General features: G+C 31.7%; 1 protein-coding gene across 1 annotated transcript; it reads left to right on the top strand.

Annotated features, from left to right (window-relative positions):
* The first annotated feature begins 233 nt into the window (after nucleotides 1–233).
* LOC148622145 (mitochondrial proton/calcium exchanger protein-like) lies at nucleotides 234–18,912 on the top strand. Its single transcript, XM_088571742.1, has 13 exons — nucleotides 234–394; nucleotides 4,197–4,254; nucleotides 4,868–5,396; nucleotides 5,844–5,990; nucleotides 6,267–6,410; nucleotides 7,809–8,012; nucleotides 8,836–9,087; nucleotides 9,734–9,889; nucleotides 12,513–12,612; nucleotides 12,839–12,990; nucleotides 14,003–14,259; nucleotides 14,505–14,646; nucleotides 15,664–18,912. Exons 1-13 carry the CDS (start codon nucleotides 346–348, stop codon nucleotides 15,880–15,882), a joined length of 2,409 nt encoding a protein of 802 aa, XP_088427868.1. The 5' UTR covers nucleotides 234–345; the 3' UTR covers nucleotides 15,883–18,912.
* The last annotated feature ends 1,742 nt before the right edge of the window (nucleotides 18,913–20,654 follow it).

Genomic DNA, 20,654 nt, shown 5'->3' with positions numbered 1-20,654 from the left:
GCTCCTTATTAGAGTTATTCCTCTTGAAAGACAACAAATAACCAGGTGAACGATTCAGGCTCCTGGGAGCCTCTTGTTGAATTATTATCATATCAATACACATTATTTATCGATATGCGGTGCACCTAAACTAAGGATAAGCATTTACAAAAATCAACTGGTTTTCTCACTTCAGTAAACTCTTCTTCAACAGCCACCCAGTAAGTAAATGACCTTCACATACTCTAAATCATCATTACGTTTTATTGTCAGTCGAGCGCTTTAACAGATGATCTTGATGGAACCGTTAGACAGAAACTAAAAGTTACTGTTTTAATCGCAGTTTTAGCTTGATTCAACAGAGTCATGGCCTATCGTGCAGTCGGCTCGCTGTCATTCTGCAGACTGCATTTAGGTACAAAAACCAGCAAATATATGTCACTCCAAAATTGCTGTATTTCAATTTAAATTATGCAATATAGTTTTACATGTTCAGGGTCACGTTACGATTAGTTGTTTACTTGGGCCTGTCATCATTTTTTTACAGTTAACTTATTTATGTCACGTTTAATGAAAGGTTACAGTGTCCCATGGCCCACCTCGGTGGTCTCAAGGTAGCCTGCTTCAATTGTGGGAGGTTAGCTCCCCATCCAAGTTACTCCAAAGACTAGAAATTGGAAGTCAGTCCCCCTCTATGCACACAGTATTTAAAGGAATAGAGTGACATCTTGTTGGCTTGGAGTTAGAATAGTGTGTCCGAGTGGAATGGCTTGCCTACCAGTGGGCTGTTGCATCTGTGAGCGTGAACATTAGATCTGGCACAGGGTGTAGGTCTAATTCTAAGCAGGGCAAATTGATTAGTCAATCATTCATGTCCTGAAATGAACTTAATATATATATAATAAAAACGCCCATTGAAGTTTCTTACATCTTTTAATGATTGAAAATAAATTCATTGTAAATTGCTGAAGACCCAAGCCATACAAATTTAATTAGGCATGTGGTCATGTGACCGTGTTATGTCATTGGTTCTTAATTCATAGATCAAGTGGTTGAAATGCATAGGGCGTCTGCTTTTGTTGCATGATTTCTACAACTGCGAGTGAAAGTATTGAAAATTTTGGTTTGCCAACAAATTTAAAATCAGGTTACAGGTGTATCATTTTAAACCACTTTGAAAAAAAAAAGATACACTGTCTGAAATATTAAACTATTACATGTATGAAGACTATATAGTCAAACCTCGTTAAGTCGAAGTTGAAGGGACCAGGCAAAAGTGTTCAAGTCAACCAAGGTCGAGTATAATCCAGAAATGTATTTGTCTGTGATTGTTTCTGCTTTTTTAATGACTTCCACATGTTGTATTGCTTGATTGCTTTGAATAACTCAAAATAGGGAGTACCTTTAAACCATGTGCACTACATTACAATAATTAAATTTCAGATTTACTAGCCAAACAAACGTAGTCGCAAAAATACATCAGTTATTATCATCTATTCTGCATGTAATTAAATGATCGGATATCATTGATTGATAACCTCTAGTTATCCAAGATTTCGATTCATCCAAATTTGAGTCATCAGAGGAAACATTGTATTGGTGTAACAGAATTTTTGCAGACTGTCAAAATAGTTTGAGTTATTATTTATGTTTTATTAATTTCTAATTTTTGAATTGTGGGACCTCATTCGTAAAAAAGGTGGGATTTCTCATATTAGTGCAATAACTTAACAATGCATCAAGCAGTTTTTGTGAATATTTGTTGAAAAGTTTGTTTCTATTAAGTATTAGTGTATTTTATATATTTTGGATCTTACATTTTTGAGATAATGGACATAATTCATACAAATATGGGACAATTTCTCATTTTTGGACCTTTAACACTTGCACTGAATGCTTTAACATGTTAATTGTTTATTTTACCCCCATTTGCAAAGTGGATCTAAGCTTTTGATTTTTACATGGAAGTCATTTGACTTCTGAGTTTTAAAACCATCTGATGTCGATCAAAACGACTTCCGGTTGATAACCGCCTTAAAAGTACTACCACTGTGAAAGAGGTTTGGCGGATGAATATTAAAAGGTATCAAATTGATTAGTTCATATAAATAAATTGCACGTTTTTACAGTGTAAAATTGGAATTATATTTTATATGATTGATTGTCAAAGAAAAATTTAAATACATATTCAGAAGTTTGAATTATATTTTATTAATGCCTTTGATATCCATATATGGATTCCACGTGATTGGCTACATTTAAAACTAAAAATAGGTTGTCAAGATTACAAAATTAAAATGAAATGAAACCAAACAATAAATAAGAAAAAGAAATAATAATTTAAATTGAAATTTTGAATAATCAGTATTGTGTGGATGTGTAGTTCTAATAGTGATGAAAGCGCTGATCACGTTGTAAATGATCAATCTTTTTGGAAATACATAAAGATCATATTACCATTAGCGGATTTTAAAGTTTTTTAGAATACCTATGATACATTTTATCTCATGACTTCCGAGGTTTAACACCATCGGCGCTTTGTTTATATATGGGGTTTATAGAAGTACTTTGTCCATCTGTCTGTTTATGTTATTTTTCAAAAGTCTTTATTGCAAGTTTTTAAGTTATTTAACAGCTTCCATTCAGGTCAAAATATTATCATTGGTCTTTCATTTTTAAAAAATAGGATCAAAATTGAGAGCTGCATGTATATCAGAGTTGAGTTTTGTGTCAATATTAGCCACATCTGTTCAGGGTTTGGCCTCAGACATATATGGCTGTGGTCTGCACAGTATTTTATTTAAAAAAGTGTCTGCAACCATTATTTTTTTTTTATGAAAGTGAACTAGATTTAATTCAAAAATGAAGTAAAATTAAATAGACAAGAGGAAACTAAGCAAATACATGTAGTAACCGAAACATCCAGCAGCAAATACAGGTAGGCACACTAGGTGCATGCACTTATATGTCATTTATTGGTAATTTTTTATTTCAAGCATTGCATGCTAGGCTAGTGGTATACATCAAGCCATCTGGAATATGTATCAGACTGGTTCTTAAAAATTGGTCAGGGAAATAAATTCAAAGTGAAAGTAGCCTTTTAATTGATATGAAATTAAAATATGTAGTTCTTAAACAAAGATTGATTGATTGTTGATGTTTGACACCCAAGCAGCAGTATTTTAGCTATATCTGGGCGATGAACATGAAAAGGATGATTAAACAAACATGAAATGAAAAATGGGATGAGACACAAGGATAATAGGGTTGACAAATTTTGATTGCCACTGGAATTAGGGAGAAGTGGGTAGAGTCGGTAATTTAGCCTCCTGTTGCAGGGGAGAAAAGGTTCCTACTCCTACCTAATACCACGGCATGGTTTTTTAACATGTGAGGAACATGGCATTTTTCCCAACGCCTTACACCACTATGGTTTGCATTCAGATTCTCCATATTATGGTCTGACGACCCCAGCATGTAGCATGCCAGGGGTATCCCATTCCACTACCTGGAGCACACAATCCATTTGCTCTGTGGGCAGAGTGCCCTATCCCTCAGCCAGGGTTCTGAGTACTATTTAGTTGCCTTTTACGACAAGCTTAGTGCTGCTGTGGGCCAATTCTTTTGACAAACGGATCCACAGTGGGCCATAAACAAAGAAAAAGAAAAATAAACTATTTACAGTGCATGTATTTTGATCCAGTATGCTTAATTTGTTTTTTTTTTTCAATGGACAACGGTTTACCTATCCTATCTTGCCCCTGAAATTGTATTATATGTCTGTGTATGAACTGTGATAAAGTCACTATCTAAACCAAAATGACATTTTCATTTTGTAATTCTATAAAACATTATGTAAGATTTTAAAACAATACAGGTCAGAACTATTTCTCAATTTAGATAACAATCTGATTGTTATGTTGGTAAAAATAACAAAAAATATGACTTTTTTTATGTTGACACCATATATACCCAGGGTAGGAAACTCACTCAAATTCTAGCCAGTCCTGAATACAATTTTTCAATACATTTACTATATGGCTATATAGATTTTCGCTAAAATTAGCCAGTCTTGGGTTGGCAGGCAAGCTACTATTTTTAACTCTGATATACCTTTTGTTTTTTTTTACAACTAGTAGTACATTTGTATTGTTTGTATTGTTCTTTCATCCATATAGTTTATATGATAGCATTTATATATTCTACTCTTCCTTTAGATAATGGAAAAATCATATCCCCTTTGTATTGTGGATGTTGTAAAGCTGACTACAAAAGGTAAGTTATAACTTTATTCTGTTGAAAGGAAACATTGTGTGAGTGAACTACTCTAGATTTTGAGAATTTTTGGTAGTTCATGGGATAATTTATCATGAAAATGACCTTTTGTGCAACAGAAATCAACATGCAAAATTCTTCTAATTTTCAAATGTACAGTTTTACTTGCGTCTCTCTCAGACTAAAATTTACTTGCCTTTGGAAATGTGAAATGGAGATTCTAGAAAACTGTGTACCATACTTGCATTGATATAAGGAGTGATAAGAAATCATTACTCTCTGTTATTCCTATCCTAGTGTGGTTAGCATAGAATACAGATTTTTTTACATTTGTTTAACCTTCTGACTGGAAAGCATAGTTATCTTCAATCTAAAATAAACTTATTTGCTTCAGTTACAGCTCTTGATTAAGAAAGTCTACATATAATTTTGTTATTCTTTTTTTCTTTCTTAAATTGAAGTTACATTTTAACAAAAATTACAAGACTAAACTTTTCATATATATGTGTGTATTACCGACACATCTTAATCTTTTAAGTGAAGTGATCCATGACATACCATTTGCGACTTCTCTTTTTTATGTGATTAAATCTTGATTTTTGTGTGTTTCCAGGGACCACCAAACAACATTAGCAAGATGCTACAGATCAGTAAACCACCATTTCACATATCTTCCTAATTCTTGGTCATCATTCGAACCATACGACTTTAAGTCAAGTTCTTATTATAAAACTAAAAATTTTATAAGTCAATCCATTCCATTAGGTACTTCATATAGATCTATCAGGCACTTTCATGTATCGAGAAAACATTGTGAAAAGGACAAATCAGTTGTTGAAAAGGCTGTTGAAGTAATGAAAGACAAGCTAAAACCACAGCAAGATGAACAAAAGGGAGTCATGGTAGAAGAGGTTAAAAAGGTGGATATTCCTAAAGTCAGACTTGTGGAGAAGGATATTAAAGTTGATGGAGAAAAAGATCTAGCTAAACCAAAACCTTCAGTGTTACAAACCTTAATGCATCATGCTAAATATTACCGTGATGGATTTGTACTGTTCTTTAAAGAATTGAGAATTGCTGTATCTTATTTATGGAAAAGTATTGTGAAAGGAGAGTCATTGACAAGAAGAGAAATAAGACAGGTTAGTACCTTACTGTAGGGTACCTTGTATGTGTACATATACATATAGTTATAAATTTTTTAGGAATTAACTTTACAGGTGTGGATGCATACAGAGTTACATACATATACTGATCTTTGCATAAGGCTTTGTTGAAGACCTTTTCATATTGATGGTTTTTCATTTTGATTTAAGAAATAAGTATCTCAGTAATTTTAATGGGTGCAGTTGCGCCCATTTTATATTTTGTTTTGGTTATGAATGGTTCTCTTTCACATTAACAAATTTGATTAGTTATAAATTGGAAATAATAAACTAGACTTTATAAAAGTCATTAATAAAAAATACCTGTATTCTGTTTGTTGCTTTTGCTTCACTTAGAAGTAGTTGTAAGTGCATAATATTGATAATAAAGATATTTCTTATAGGTCCTTTGTTATACTTGTAAGTATTCTTTATGTGTTTCAGTTGAACAGGACATCAGCTGATGTGTTTAGGATGATTCCATACCTTGTCTTTCTCATCATACCATTTTTTGAGTTGTTGATTCCATTTTACCTGAAGTTCTTTCCCAATGCATTACCAAGTACTTTTGAAAGAGGAAATGAAAAGAAGGTACAAAATGTTAATGTGAAGTGAAATTGAAGTTAACTCTATTGAAAATTAACCTTTGTCAAAGGATGAAGAAAATCTCTACAATGTACATCATAAGTGTTAATTGAAAATCCAGTATGTACAAACATTTACTGAAGTTCATGAGTTTTTGTTTTTGAGTACTTTGAATTATGAAAATATGATTCAATTTGTCATGCTTGGGTTACAGATGAATACATTGCTTTTGTGAAGTGTCCATTAACAAATCTCACAAATGAAGTCAACTCTTAATTTCAGGCTGAACTCCTTCTAAAAGAACAACTGAAAAGAAAACAGGAGATGGGTAAATTTCTACAAGAGACCATGGCAAAGACTTCACTGGAGAAGCTGAAGAAAGGAGGACCAAGTATGGTTGATGAGTTTTCAGATTTCATGCAAAAGGTTTGATAATTTGTCTAAGTATTGTCATGTGTGGAACAATGTCTAATTCAATAAACTTTATTTTTGACATAAAGAAAACAGGAAACATGCTTTTTATCAGTGATATCTGTCTGTCTGTATTTATTTATGATAATTGTTTTGTATGATGGGTTATTGGAAATTTGATTATGATGGATGTTTGCTGACATACTGTTGTTCCAGTATTGTTAGTAATGAATGTTTGCTGACACACTGTTGTTCCAGTATTGTTTGTGATGAATGTTTGCTGACACACTGTTGTTGCAGTATTGTTAGTGATGAATGTTTGCTGACATACTGTTGTTCTAGTATTGTTTGTGATGAATGTTTGCTCACACTTGTTCCAGTATTGTTAGTGATGAATGTTTGCTGTCACACTGTTGTTCCAGTATTGTTTGTGATGAATGTTTGCTGACATACTGTTGTTCCAGTATTGTTTGTGATGAATGTTTGCTGACATACTGTTGTTCCAGTATTGTTTGTAGGATACCAACTGTTGTAGTATTTGTGAATAATCTGAAACCACAAATTAAAAGTGCAAAAATCAGTAATCTGAATGCATGGATGTAAAGTCAAATGAAATGACTTGAAAAGTACAATCTCAGAATCACTCAAGTGTTAATGTGGCTGTAACTATCAATAATGGATGGTCTGACACCCTTTCAATTTTTAAACCACAAATCAATTTTTTATTAGCCCTAGTAGCCTCAGGGGTTACCAAAGTGTTCATTGTAATATATTATGATTGATGTTTGGCAGACTTGTTTTTTCCAACTTGCTTTTGTTAAAGTTGGTCATAATTTTAAGTGATATCCCACACACTCAGAATTTTACCATTTTTCTTTTCACAATAAGTAATCCTAAGCCCTCGATTTACATATCAATACTTGAAGCTTCCATTGGAAGTTGAAATTAGTCTTGTTTCAAGGTACTCTTTATATGCCTGTGGTTTGAAACATTTTTGATCTAAAATTATGTTAAAAATTGGTTAAATTTTGTGATAATTGCTCTATAAACATTTAAGTATCTTAGGAAATGTTTATCCTCCAACCATGGAAGATTGATTTCCACAAAATGAATGAAACCATAGTATAGTATAAACATTTGCTCTATCCATTCAATGATTTGATTATGTCATTATTCATGGTAAATTTGTAGTTAACAACTATGTTAATATTTTTTGATGGATTTTACTTAATCGTTTTGTATTATCCCCAACAGAACTTGAAATAATGCTTGATATTACACATTTGGCAAAGTAGTACCAATCTTAAATAATCATTAATACCAGTATCTTCTATTTTAAGGGTATTTCATAACAATACTTTCAATTTTATTGTTCCTTTCAAATAACAGGTATCTATTGTTTTGGCTGTTTAGGTGCGCAGTGAAGGCATTACAGTTTCCAATGATGAGATTTTGCACTTTTCCAAGCTGTTTGAAGATGAAATTACTATAGATTCTCTAACTCGAAGTCAACTTCAAGCATTATGTAAAATGCTTAATATCACCCCATTTGGTACTGATCACATTCTAAGGTTCCAGTTAGATGTCAAACTAAGAAGACTTCTAGTTGATGACAAGGTAAGCTTATGGCTTGATAGGTTTTCTATCTGTATAATACATGGTTCTAGCCCTCAGCAGGGAATGGTACCAAATTATATTTAGAAAAATAATTGTACTTTTAAAAACTGACATTAACCAACACAGTTGTTAATATATATATATATATATATATATATATACTGGGGTTTTCCAAGGTACTTATAAGATCCGAGTACAACATATCTCTTTCCTGTTTCAAAGTGTACTTTAAAAAATCAAGTGAAGCTGCACTTTAATTTATATTAAGTTAATAAGTATCAAATAAGATTTTTGGTTTTGTTGTGTCAACAGAACTACAAAACTCACTCATCCTTCACTATACAATGGTCTTTGATGAAATATTTTAGGACTTTTAAAGAATGGTTCGTAGATGTACAAATGTACCTGAAAGATTATTATTAGGTTGTGCTTGAATATGAAGATAACTCAACCTAAGTGCCCCATGATTTCTTGATAGATCCTAAGATTTATTTAATTTCAACAAAAATTAAACTCATACATTTTCTTTGACATGATCAGTTTACATGTAATATAGATATTTGTTCATATTTATAGGGAAATGCATTTATTCTGTCTCAGAAAGCTATGTTATGTCAAATATTTAATTACAATTCTAATTCTAAGCTGTGTAAAGCTTGATTGTCGTGTCTTTACTTGCCCCAACTGTTCAGCTTTTAACTTTTGTGGTTTTGTCAAAATGCCCCTGGCTAACCATTATATGAAAATGTTAGAAGAGTGGTACACTTTAAATAAGTAAAGTATTCTACAGTATAGTTTGACTTGATTGTTTTTTAAAATGTAGATGATTCTGAAGGAAGGCATTGACTCACTCACAGTTAACGAGTTGCAGCAGGCCAATCGTGCAAGAGGAATGAGAGCTCTTGGTGTGTCTAAAGACAGATTAATACACCAGTTACAACAGTGGCTTGACATGCACCTAAATCAAAAAGTGCCCACTTCATTGTTACTACTGTCAAGGGCATTGTATCTTCCTGAGGAGTTGTCAGAAGTAGACAGATTGCAGAAAACTATACAATCTCTCTCCAAGACTGCTGTATGTATATATCTTTGCTGGCTTAGATGTTTGTATTTAGACTATTAATTGTTGTGTTATGTTTATCATAGATACAATGATTAAAGCATTAGTCTAAACTTATAATTATTATGATGCCTCTTGAATAAATAAAATATTTGATATTAAATGTTAGCTGTGATAATAATATAAGATTCTCAGTGTACTTGGTCAAAGTATACATTTGTTGAATGGTGGTGAAAATTACTGTAAATGTATCAATTTTCGCAATTGCTAATTTTCATGGGTTCTGTCAAGTGAACATATTCACAGGTTCATTTTTTTTATTAAAAAATGATAAGCCTTATATTGTGTTAAAAATCAATTTCATAGGTAGTATTTTTCGTGCTTTTATGTTCTCTGCAAAAATAGTGAAAATTGGTACACCACAAAAATAAATTCTTCTACAGTAAATAATAAATATATAGATAAATAAGTTTTATTTATAGTTGGCATGAAATACATTATAATAAACATAAGTTCTATTGAGCTTCTGACCGACAGTACCTCGATCTACCTACTATTTTCTTAGTGAACATCGAATACAAGGAGATGAAATGATTGAAAACACTGTTAAAACCATAATATTTTATGCTGGCTATGTTGTTATTACCTTTGATTTTATTAGGCTGATGAAGCCACAATGAGAGCTGCTGAAATTTCTGGTGAGAAATTAGATCCTAGCAAGAAGATAGAAATCTTACAAGTCGAACAGGAAGCTATAGCTAAAGAAACCAAAGATAAAAAAGAACTTGAAGAGAAGAAGAAACAAGATCAAATGCAGGTAAATTATAATATGTATATAAAGAGCAGAGAATTACCTTCATAACAAATAACTAAATATTAGCTGTTACATCATAACTAAATAGTCAAGCTTTCACCAGTAAAAAGGGGTGCCGTAGTGGTTATAAACCAATCACCTGTTGATGTTTCAATGAACTTATTCTAGACTTAAGTTTTTTTTGAGAATTTTTCAGAATATGTAAAAGAGTATAGTAAACTTTTGCACATACAATCCTGTTTTGGAAGACAGGTGTAACATTTTTTTATGTGCACCGTTTTTTGTGATATATCGAAATCGTTTGACCGCGTTTGGCACAAAGGCTTAATTCAAAAGATAAAGGCATATGGTATATCTGGAAATTTATTAAAATGGATTGAAAATTATATGGCAAACAGAAACCAAAAGGTATTAATAGGAAATTGTCTATAAGATATAGATACTATTAAAGGAGGTGTTCCTCAAGGGTCAGTGCTAAGACGACTTTTTTTCTTATTGTATATAAATGACATTGCTGACAATACCACAAGTCTATCCAGGTTATTTGCTGATGATACATCACTGTCATATGCCTCCAGAAATATAAATCAAGTGACGAAAACATTTTCTTGGATTTAGAAAAGATAAATAACTGGTAAAAAAACTGGCTAGTAAATTTTAATTCCCAAAAAACAGAATATTTGTTATTTTCTACAAATCAGCAACTGGATAGACCAAGTATTAGATTCAATGATCAGTTGATTGATTGTGTTAAAAATCATAAATACTTAGGTGTTACATTTCATTCAAGTTGTAAATGGACTTGTCATATTCAAAATATACTAAAAGGTGCTTCCAATCAACTTTCCATGCTGCGTAAATTTAAATTTATTCTTAGTAGACAGAACCTGGAAAAAATTTACTTTGCCTATATTGCACCCATGTTGGAATATGCATGTGAACTTTGGGATGGTTGTACACAAGATGATATGAACAAAATTGAACGAGTGCAACATGAGGCTGCAAGAATTGTCACTGGTCTTCCAAAATATGCAAATATAGACTCCTTATATTTTGAAACTGGTTGGGAAACCCTTCAATCTAGAAGGAAAAGAAGGAAACTTAGTTTGTTTCATAAAATTCACCATCAAGATTGTCCATCTTATCTTAATGACTGTTTATCAACGAGATGTAAGGCAAAGAAACTTGCGAACTGATTCTGACTATCGCCAACCATTTACAAGATTACAGTTATTTCCCAACTTTTTTTTCCCGTCCGCAATTAGACTTTGGAACAATTTTGAATCAAATATACGTAATCTTCCAACCATTTCTAGATTAAAAAAAAACAAACCGATTTGAAATATATAATAAACCTCCTTCTTATTATTTCACAGGTTGTAGATTATGTAATATTCTACACACGAAACTTAGACATAGGTATAGTGTCCTGAATGCAGATCTATTCCGTGTTAATTTTGTGAATGATCCGGGTTGTGTCTGCGGCTGGGTGGTTGAAGATGCCATTACCTTTTGGAATGCCCATTATATTTTGAGACACGAGAACAATTGAAAAATAATACTGCCTTTTTACCAGAATTAACAGTCGAAACTTTGCTTTTTGGAAATGAAACCTTTTCTGATAATTTAAACAAAGATATTTTTAAAATCAGTTCAATTATTCATCAAAAAATCAAAGCGTTTTGACATAGGATGATCACAGCAAGCAATTTTAACTTCATTCTGTTAATATTTCCCATATTTACTCTCTTTTATACTCTTTTTTTTAGTTCAGATAACTATTGCCAAATATATTGAAATGACAAGTTCATCACATATGATAACATATATACTGTTCTTGATTCAGTTTTGTCACAAGTTGTTTACATTGTATAGTATGTTTTGTTGCTGATGTATGTTCACAAAATATTTGCAATTAATTATGTGGAAAGGACCTTTGTAAGTTGGTATAACTTATGTCCAATCCAATTGCCTGTACATTTTAGCAATAAAATATGTTTAAACTAACAGTTTTTCACTATTATATGAAATTCAGTCAGAACGACATGAGATTTCTCCAACCAAAATCAAAAATTTCGTTTGACATAGTACTTTTTGCATTTCTGACCAACTTAAAGATGCAAGCCATTACTAAATGTATTTTAAGAGTTTAACTTTTGTGATCACTGGTGAGGTATTTTTAGTAATTTAAACCTTAGGACTATTTTTTTTGTTTCTGATGAAGGAGATTACTTTGATACTTGGGACATATATACACATTGGTATGAATTTCTTTAAAGTATTTCCATCCAGAATCAGTAAATTACATAGGTACAATGAATATGTGTATTATATTCACTTTGTCTGTTTCTTATTTCTTTTTCTTTCCTTCTTTGTTGACAAAAAATTTTTGGTTACATTTTGTTTTAACTACTACTTGGGAAATTAATTTTTTATTTGGTGTATAGCTGTTTGAAGATGAGTTGTACTTGGCCTTCTGTTTTGAGTTCTACCAAACCTAACTTCTAGTATGACCAATATACAATGAAATTGAAAATGAGAGGTAATTTTAATTACACCTCTTGCTAACTTTCAAGTAAGTTTGTGAATGCATTTTTTCACTGAACTTGATACTTAAATTTTGTAGAAGGAAGAAGAGAAAGCTGAGGCTATTGCTGCTCGAGTTGAAATGGAAGGTGAAGATTTGAAGGATAGAGCTCCGGAGATAGCTGCTATGGCTAATGAAGGTAGTTTAAGATAAATATCTAATGATAGAGTTTATTAGTTTACAGTTTTTTTAAAGAGTTTTTTTTTAGGGAAAATTTTATAAAAACTGGATATGCTTGGAATATTAAGCTGTTGTAATTTGAGAAATTCATACTTATTAATTTAGTGAAGGACTTCATGAAAGTTTCAAGGTTTTTTTTGCTCACTGTAAACTCTCTACATTCCTAAGATAACATTATATTTCAGAAATACGATCAGTCAGTGCTGATGAAGAATTGTCTTCAGAAGACCTGAAAGAGATAGAGTCAGCCATTGAGAACATTGCTAAGGAAAAGAAATTTAACATAGACGAGGAAATACTACAGGACCTTAAAGAGGATGTTGATGAATACAAAGAGGTTTGTTTATTTTATAGTTAATTTAAATGCCATAGATTATTTTTATGTGTTGTTTTTAACTCACCAAGACCAAAGGTCTATATAAACTTGTGTCATCACTTGGCGCCCCTTGTTGTCTGTCATATATCTTTTGTTGTCCATCATCTGTAGTCTGTTAAGTTTTTCTTAAATTATTCTGTCCTTAAACTGCTATTCAAAATAACATGCTTTTCAGTCACCATCATCCTTAGGTGTCTAGTTTTGAAATTGTATCCATCATGTGCATAGTCAGAACAAAATGGTGACCATAGCTTTAAATAGAACATGGGAGTGAATTTCTTTACCTTATCTATATCTTAGGTTCTCCAGTTGCAGAATTACAAGATCTATAACTGTCTGTATTAATTCAATTTTGAGTGTGGGCTCCTTGTTATATTTATTGCCCTTGAAGGACGAAAAATTCAGTTTTTGCAATTTTTAGTCACTATCTTGAAAACCATAATATATGGAAACAAAATTTGATAATGAAATGATTGTTACCATTAGGCCTACAAAAGTCTCTATTCGGCTGAAGTTGTTGGAAGACAATAGCTGTATAGTTATCTCCCTTGAAAGGCTAATAATGACATTTTTTTAAAAAAGTTTTTAACCAATTTCCTGAAACCACGATATAGTAAGAAACTTTCAAGTGATGAAGTTCTTATTATAAGGCCCACAAAAGTCTTCATTGGGTTGAAGTTTTAGAACAATTGTTGGTTAGAATTATTGCCTTTGAAAGGCAAAAAAAAAATTAACCAGGTGAGCAACTCAGGCTCTTGGGAGTCTTTACTTGTCCAAGTTGAATGGTATAAGATTCAGATTTTTTTTAAGAAGTGTAAGTAATAAAAAATCCTGCTGCTGATTTCCTTGCATAAACTTGAATATTTCGTTTTGTGCTGAAGGTGTTGTATTGCAACTGAAATAACAACTTAGTTCACATATAATTTTTCAAATCCTACAAAGAATAAATCAGATACTATTAATGTATTGTCAGGATTTGGAGGACCTTCGTTCTGTGATATTAGCCTCAGGTGGTTCAGAAGAAGACATCAAAGAATCAAAATCAGCACAGAAACTTGGTAAACGGGTAGACAGACTCGTAAATCAGCTTGACCAGACCATTAATGACCTCCATAAACAGAGAACACAAATCAATGAAGAAATCAGTCTTAAAGAAGTAAAACTGAAATATACAGAAGCTGAAGACATGGAATTGAGAGAAGAATTCATGCAAAAAATATCTGAGAAAAAGTTAGTCACATTTGGAATGATAAAATTTATGACTTAGTTTTCAGATCTACCGTCTTTTTTCCAATATTTTATTTTCCCATGTTGTCTATGAAATGATTCTTGTCTGAGGATTGTTGCAGTTGTCATTTGAATAAAGAATTTGGTAAAAAATGTTGGCCTCCCATCATTTTAGCTTTAGAGTATGCTTAATTTGAATTGAATTACCTCCCTTTGTATGTAATAAACAATAACCAATTTAATTGCAGGGGCCTTGTTGTAAGTATCAATGACATGGTACTAGCCTTACGTAGACTACAGAAAGTTCCAGATGAAGTCAGATTACAGAAGATTGTTCAGGTCTTAGATGAGGATCAAGATGGCAAGATTGATGCTAGTCATGTTCTTAAGGTATGGTTCCTGTCTACCTAGTAACAGCCATCATGTCTTCCTTCTTTGATAGATTATGTATTGAGAAACTTTTTATCAAAGGTTACCAGTTGGGGTATTGTGGATAGGATTGAAGATTTGTTCCAGTGAAAATTACATGCCCTAAATTTTGATTTTCTGACAATGTTGGAATAGAAAAAAATACACATAATGAACCCAAACCTTATTTAAACATATCCTGAGTTATCTTGGTGCTGACAAATCTTATTTAAACATATCCTGGGTTATCCTTGTGCTGACAAACCTTATTTAAACATATCCTGAGTTATCCTTGTGCTGACAAACCTTATTTAAACATATCCTGAGTTATCCTGGTGCTGACAAACCTTATTTAAACATATCCTGGATTATCCTGGTGCTGACAAACCTTATTTCAACATATCCTTGATTATCCTGGTGCTGACAAACCTTATTTCAACATATCCTTGGTTATCCTGGTGCTGACAAACCTTATTTAAACATATCCTGAGTTATCCTGGTGCTGACAAACCTTATTTAAACATATCCTGGATTATCCTGGTGCTGACAAACCTTATTTCAACATATCCTGGATTATCCTGGTGCTGACAAACCTTATTTAAACATATCCTTGGTTATCCTGGTGCTGACAAACCTTATTTAAACATATCCTGAGTTATCCTGGTGCTGACAAACCTTATTTAAACATATCCTTGGTTATCCTGGTGCTGACAAACCTTATTTAAACATATCCTTGGTTATCCTGGTGCTGACAAACCTTATTTAAACATATCCTGGATTATCCTGGTGCTGACAAACCTTATTTCAACATATCCTTGGTTATCCTGGTGCTGACAAACCTTATTTAAACATATCCTTGGTTATCCTGGTGCTGACAAACCTTATTTTGTTGTGCTTTGTTTCTTAAAATGTCTGTATGACATGAATGACATGTATAATTAAACTATGAAAAGTACTGAATAATTGGGAATGGTAATGTAAAGTAATTATGCTTTTTAGGTGATTCGACTACTTGGACAGGAAAACATCAAACTAGAGTCATCACAAGTCACAGATATGATTGATTTATGCAAGAAAGAAATGGTCATTGAAGAAGAAGAAAAACAAAAGGAAAAAGTAGAAAAGGAAAAACTGAAACACACTTCTGAAACACAAGAACAAAATAACGTATCACAGGATGTACTAAGTAATAAGCAAGAGAAAATGAAACAAAGTTGAGAAATGGTATTAATTAGGTGTAATATAGGGCTTAAACATGAAGGTACTGTTAACACAGGAGGTACTGTGGTTGTTGGAGGTCTTAAGGGGAAACGGCTATGTTTGGTTTATATCAAATTCCTCCCCGAAAATATACTTTGTCAAATTAATATGAATATTGCATGATATTTAGTCAAAAGTTTGCTATCTCTGCTAACAAAACTTCTTTGTAGTAAATGCATTTATTTCATGAAAATCAAAGTGTTAAAAGCTGCTTAAATGTGGAAATTTGACCAATTTGACTTTAATACTTGATTCTGTGATTTATATATATTTCTATGCAGAAATATTGGGCATGTTTTTCAACTTAATATTTCAATATTTTGTTGAAAGTCTGTTGAGTAAAGGCAACTTTTGGTGAAATATTTAGTTTATTACAGCATGTGATCTTTATTTCTGGATAGAAAACCCACAACAAACCTCTCAGTTACATAAAAAATTATTGAAAATAACTGAAGGATGATAATTTGTGATGTCATTATGGTGTGTAATTAACATATTAACTCTTAAATGTTTTTGCCTGTTTTTACTCACCTTTATGACAGAAAAATATTCCAATTAGTCTTTTAAGTGGATAAACTTGATTTTCTCAAATTAACAGGGCTGGAAACTTGAATAAGCAAATATAGCCCTTTCACAAAAAGTGAAAGAAAGAAAACAAAGTGTGGCATTCACAATCCTTTCATGCAGTATGACCAACTGGCGGTGATCCATTTTACTACATCATTTTTTTGTGAATTTGATGTCAATATTTAGATCTAAGGGGCAATCATAATGCTGATATACTCCAAGAATCCAGTATTGGTTATAAGCTTGTAATTTAAAAAATGTAATGGTTTGTGTAACATGATTTTCTATTTGTATACAGATGAAATTTTACAATAGTGTTTGAATTAAAAGTTTTCTATGGTTGTTAATTTTTAGTTCATCTGGCCTAAAGGCGTGTGAGCTATTGTCATTACTTTGCATCCGTCTTCTGTCATTGTCTGTCGTCGTTAGCTTTTTCAAACATGTTCTCTCCACAGGGCCATTGTTCCAAAAAAAGAACATGGGGGTTATATTACTTTTTTGCTATTTTTTTCCTCAACTATAGAAAAATAATGATGATGAAAGCTACTCAGAAGATAAACATGATATTTTGAGTTGACTGGCACTATATAAATTTTTTGTTAGGCATCCATTTTCAAAATGACTGCCAATTTGTGGCCATTTTTACCAGTTGCTCGGATTCCAACAATATTTGGTTTCTTCAGGAAATATTGTATTATAAGTTGAAGGTGATGACAAAAATTTATTCTGGGCGACCATTTTCAAAATGGCTGCCATTTTCCCGCTAATTTGTACACTTGCTTTAATTTCAATGATATTCAGTTTATATAGTAAACATGGTCTTCTGAGTTGAAGTGATGATGAAAATGTTGCATAGCCATAATTTAACTTAATTTTATGTTCTTTTTCAGCAAATGTATACTGGGCTAATGCCCCCTTAGCCCTGGAAGGATAACAGGGCATAGGGGGACTCCTGCCATAATTTTTTCCAGAGGTTCTAAAAACACTTGAAGGCATTTCCAACATTTTACAGTGTTTTTGGTACTCAGTAGAACTTACAGAATTCGTTAGTAGATGCTCTTTTTCAGTGATTTTTTTGCAACATGATAATAAAGTATGAGAGCTTTACATACTTAGTTAATACGGCACGGTTTGCCAGGTGAGCGATTCAGGTTCTTTGAGAGCCTCTTGTTGTTTTTAATTTCCAAATTTTGTCATGTTAGATTTTTTATGAGATGAGTGGTGTTTAAATGTTTTTATTTACTGCAGTGCAGAACTAATTGAATTGTATAGAATTACAGGTATAACTACAAGTTATGCTTTGCATTGTTAAAACAAAGTGGCCCTAGGCCTACTTGAATGTACACAGTTATGTATGTCCTGAAAAATCTGATATATATATATATATGCCATATAAATACAATTATGCGGGTTATTTATCCTGGTGAAATTGTCAACAATATTAAAATTTAATTCTGCTAGATCATATCTTTTATACTAACACAATTTATTGCATTTAGCAATTTCTTGATTAATAAGAAATTAATATTTTATATAATGCAAAAAATGTATCTAAAAAAAACAGATTAAAGAAAATTGAAAATATTAATTTAAAAATCCCTTTCAAGAATTTACAAGAAAAGTTTTTCATTAAAATATGTAGGGATTTAAATGCATTGTTCACATATACATATAGTGCATAATAAAAGTTACCAAATTCAAATTTAAATCTGCCAATGCATTTTCACTTTGTGAAGAATCAAATGTGAACCAATTAAAATCAAGCTTATGAACATTCAGTTTGAATTGTTGATTAATTTTCCATTCATTTTGAGCACAGAATAAAGTTCAAATATTGATAATTCATATTGTCTTGTAAATATTATTTAGACATCAGTTACATATGAAGTTTCTAAGTTAACTTTAATTAGCATTTGATTGCATAATCAGTACACAGTACACTACATGTGACATGAAAATGTATTTATCTTTTGTGAATTTGATAATGGTGACATGCCCAAGGTGTGAACAAGGCATTCATTTTTTTGTGAAAAACAAGAACAAAAATCTGTTATAAAAACTTTTTTTTATAAAAGATATGAAAGCATAAAAAACTTATGGTAAATAAAAAAGTTTTCACAATTTACAAATTATTCTACTTTATACAAGAAATCTGTATTTTTCCCTATATGATTTATATGAAATTTACCAGCATTGAAACTTGATTATATTTAGTTGTGCGTTTTTTGTTTTAATTGAAATTTAAAGTCTATTAACCCAACAACCTGCTGGAAAATAGCTGATATTTTTCAAGGACATTGTGTTGTGAACTTCTGTTGAAATGAACATTTATGATCTATTCTAAATTCTATGTATCATGTTAACTCAGTTCAAATGGCAGTCTGTATTAGTATCTCAGGATTAAATGCTCGATACATCTGTTCATGCTTCAGTCACTACTTTATCTAAACTTATACATAAGCATGTTTTGTATGTCAGCATATATTTTCTTTTGTTATGATGAACTAGTCACATATTGAGTCCCCAACTGGCTTTGCTAAAAGGGAATATAGATTTGTGCTTTGTCAGTCACACAAATTTTTTAAATTATTTTCTAAACACTTGTAGATGTCGAGGTAACTATTGGTATGCTGTGTTTGGTTGTGCTTTAATGATTTTTTGACAAAATGAAGGACCTTGGAATTTTAATAATGGCCTGAAGTTCTTTATCCACTAAGCAAATATGGTCATTCTAGGAAAAGCATTGTCTAGAAAATATTAGGTCACAATTTTGTCTTCTTAAGTGCTTGCAGATGTTGAACTGGTATTTTGAATGTGAGTGTACAGATTAATTTTTATACAAACTTTTAATTCTGAACTGTATGTTAAAAGGAAAAAAGATAAAATTAGATTCGGTAGTTAAACTGTCAAAACATAGAGGGCCAAATACTTGATACAAGATAAAAAGTATATATATACTTCCTTTGTTGTATATATAATTAAACAACATTACATTTGTATTATAAAAATATTAGAATTAAAAAAATTTCAAATAGGTTTAATAGGGGGAGCAAAAAGGCAGACAAAATTACCATCAGAGGAAATTTGTGGTGAATGTTGTCTGAACTATGAGGTTTCTTGACAAGACAGTTCAAAGTTCACAAACATTTTTTTTCTGGCAGTATAATTGAATAAACTTGTGACATTCAATTACATGTAGCTCTCACTTCGTAATACATTTTGCTACTTTTATTCTATTTTTTCTATAGAATCCAGTTGTATGGATTAAGTTTAATTTGTAGCTTTGTCAGTCAGTATGATACACATGCTCTTCTTACTTTTGTGATGGTTGGAGTTTTTGTTCAGTACAGAATAAATGATACAGAAATACAATGTTTAGTAATGAAATATTTTTTGTGAAGAATCGTAAAAAGTGTAACAGTGGTGTATATATCTCTAGTTTGTTCCACCTCTGTCCTGTGATACTTTTATATTGTATATATGTGATGTTATTTATACAAAGATTCCGGTACTTAAGATGCTATGGATGCCATATTTATGTTTGATCATTTGTAGATTGTCATACAAATTTCAGCATTTTTTTTTCAGCAATTACATTTTGCACAGAAGTCATGTCTTGAAAGAGGTCACCTAATTAGTACTACAGTTTTGTTTAGGATGCCCCCATCATGTCACTATTGCTGATGTCATGTCTATGTGGATGAAGTCCTGTGAATAGTGATATGGTCATGTCTTAGGTGCTGATGTTATGTCACCTTTGCTAATACCATGCCTTTAATGTTGAGGTCATGTATAAGTTTTTGGTTTTAAAGTCATGTCATTGGTTTTGAGGTCATGTTTGGTGCTGATAGCATGTCTTCAGTGATGAGGTCACATGATTAGTGCCAAGTCTAAATTTCAGGTGTTGAGCTTATGTTATATGGTGCTGAGGTCATGGCACTACTAAGATCAAGTGTTTATCATCAAGCTATTGGTACTATAAAGATACCTTACTTGGATGATGCAATTTTATGGATTCAGTAAGTTTTTCTATATTCAGTATGGTATCTAGTACTTGGCTTTGTCTTTTCTTCCTTTTTTATTGAAAATATTTATATTCAGAATATAAAATCATATCCCACAAGCATCCATCTTTTATTTTAACTCAATGGTTGAATTTTGTT

This window comes from Perna viridis, chromosome 3 (genome assembly GCF_037379345.1).
Source record: "Perna viridis isolate PV_CMFRI_1.1 ecotype Kerala chromosome 3, ASM3737934v1, whole genome shotgun sequence".
Lineage (NCBI taxonomy): Eukaryota > Metazoa > Mollusca > Bivalvia > Mytilida > Mytilidae > Perna > Perna viridis.
This window is presented reverse-complemented; position numbering and strand designations above follow the sequence as displayed.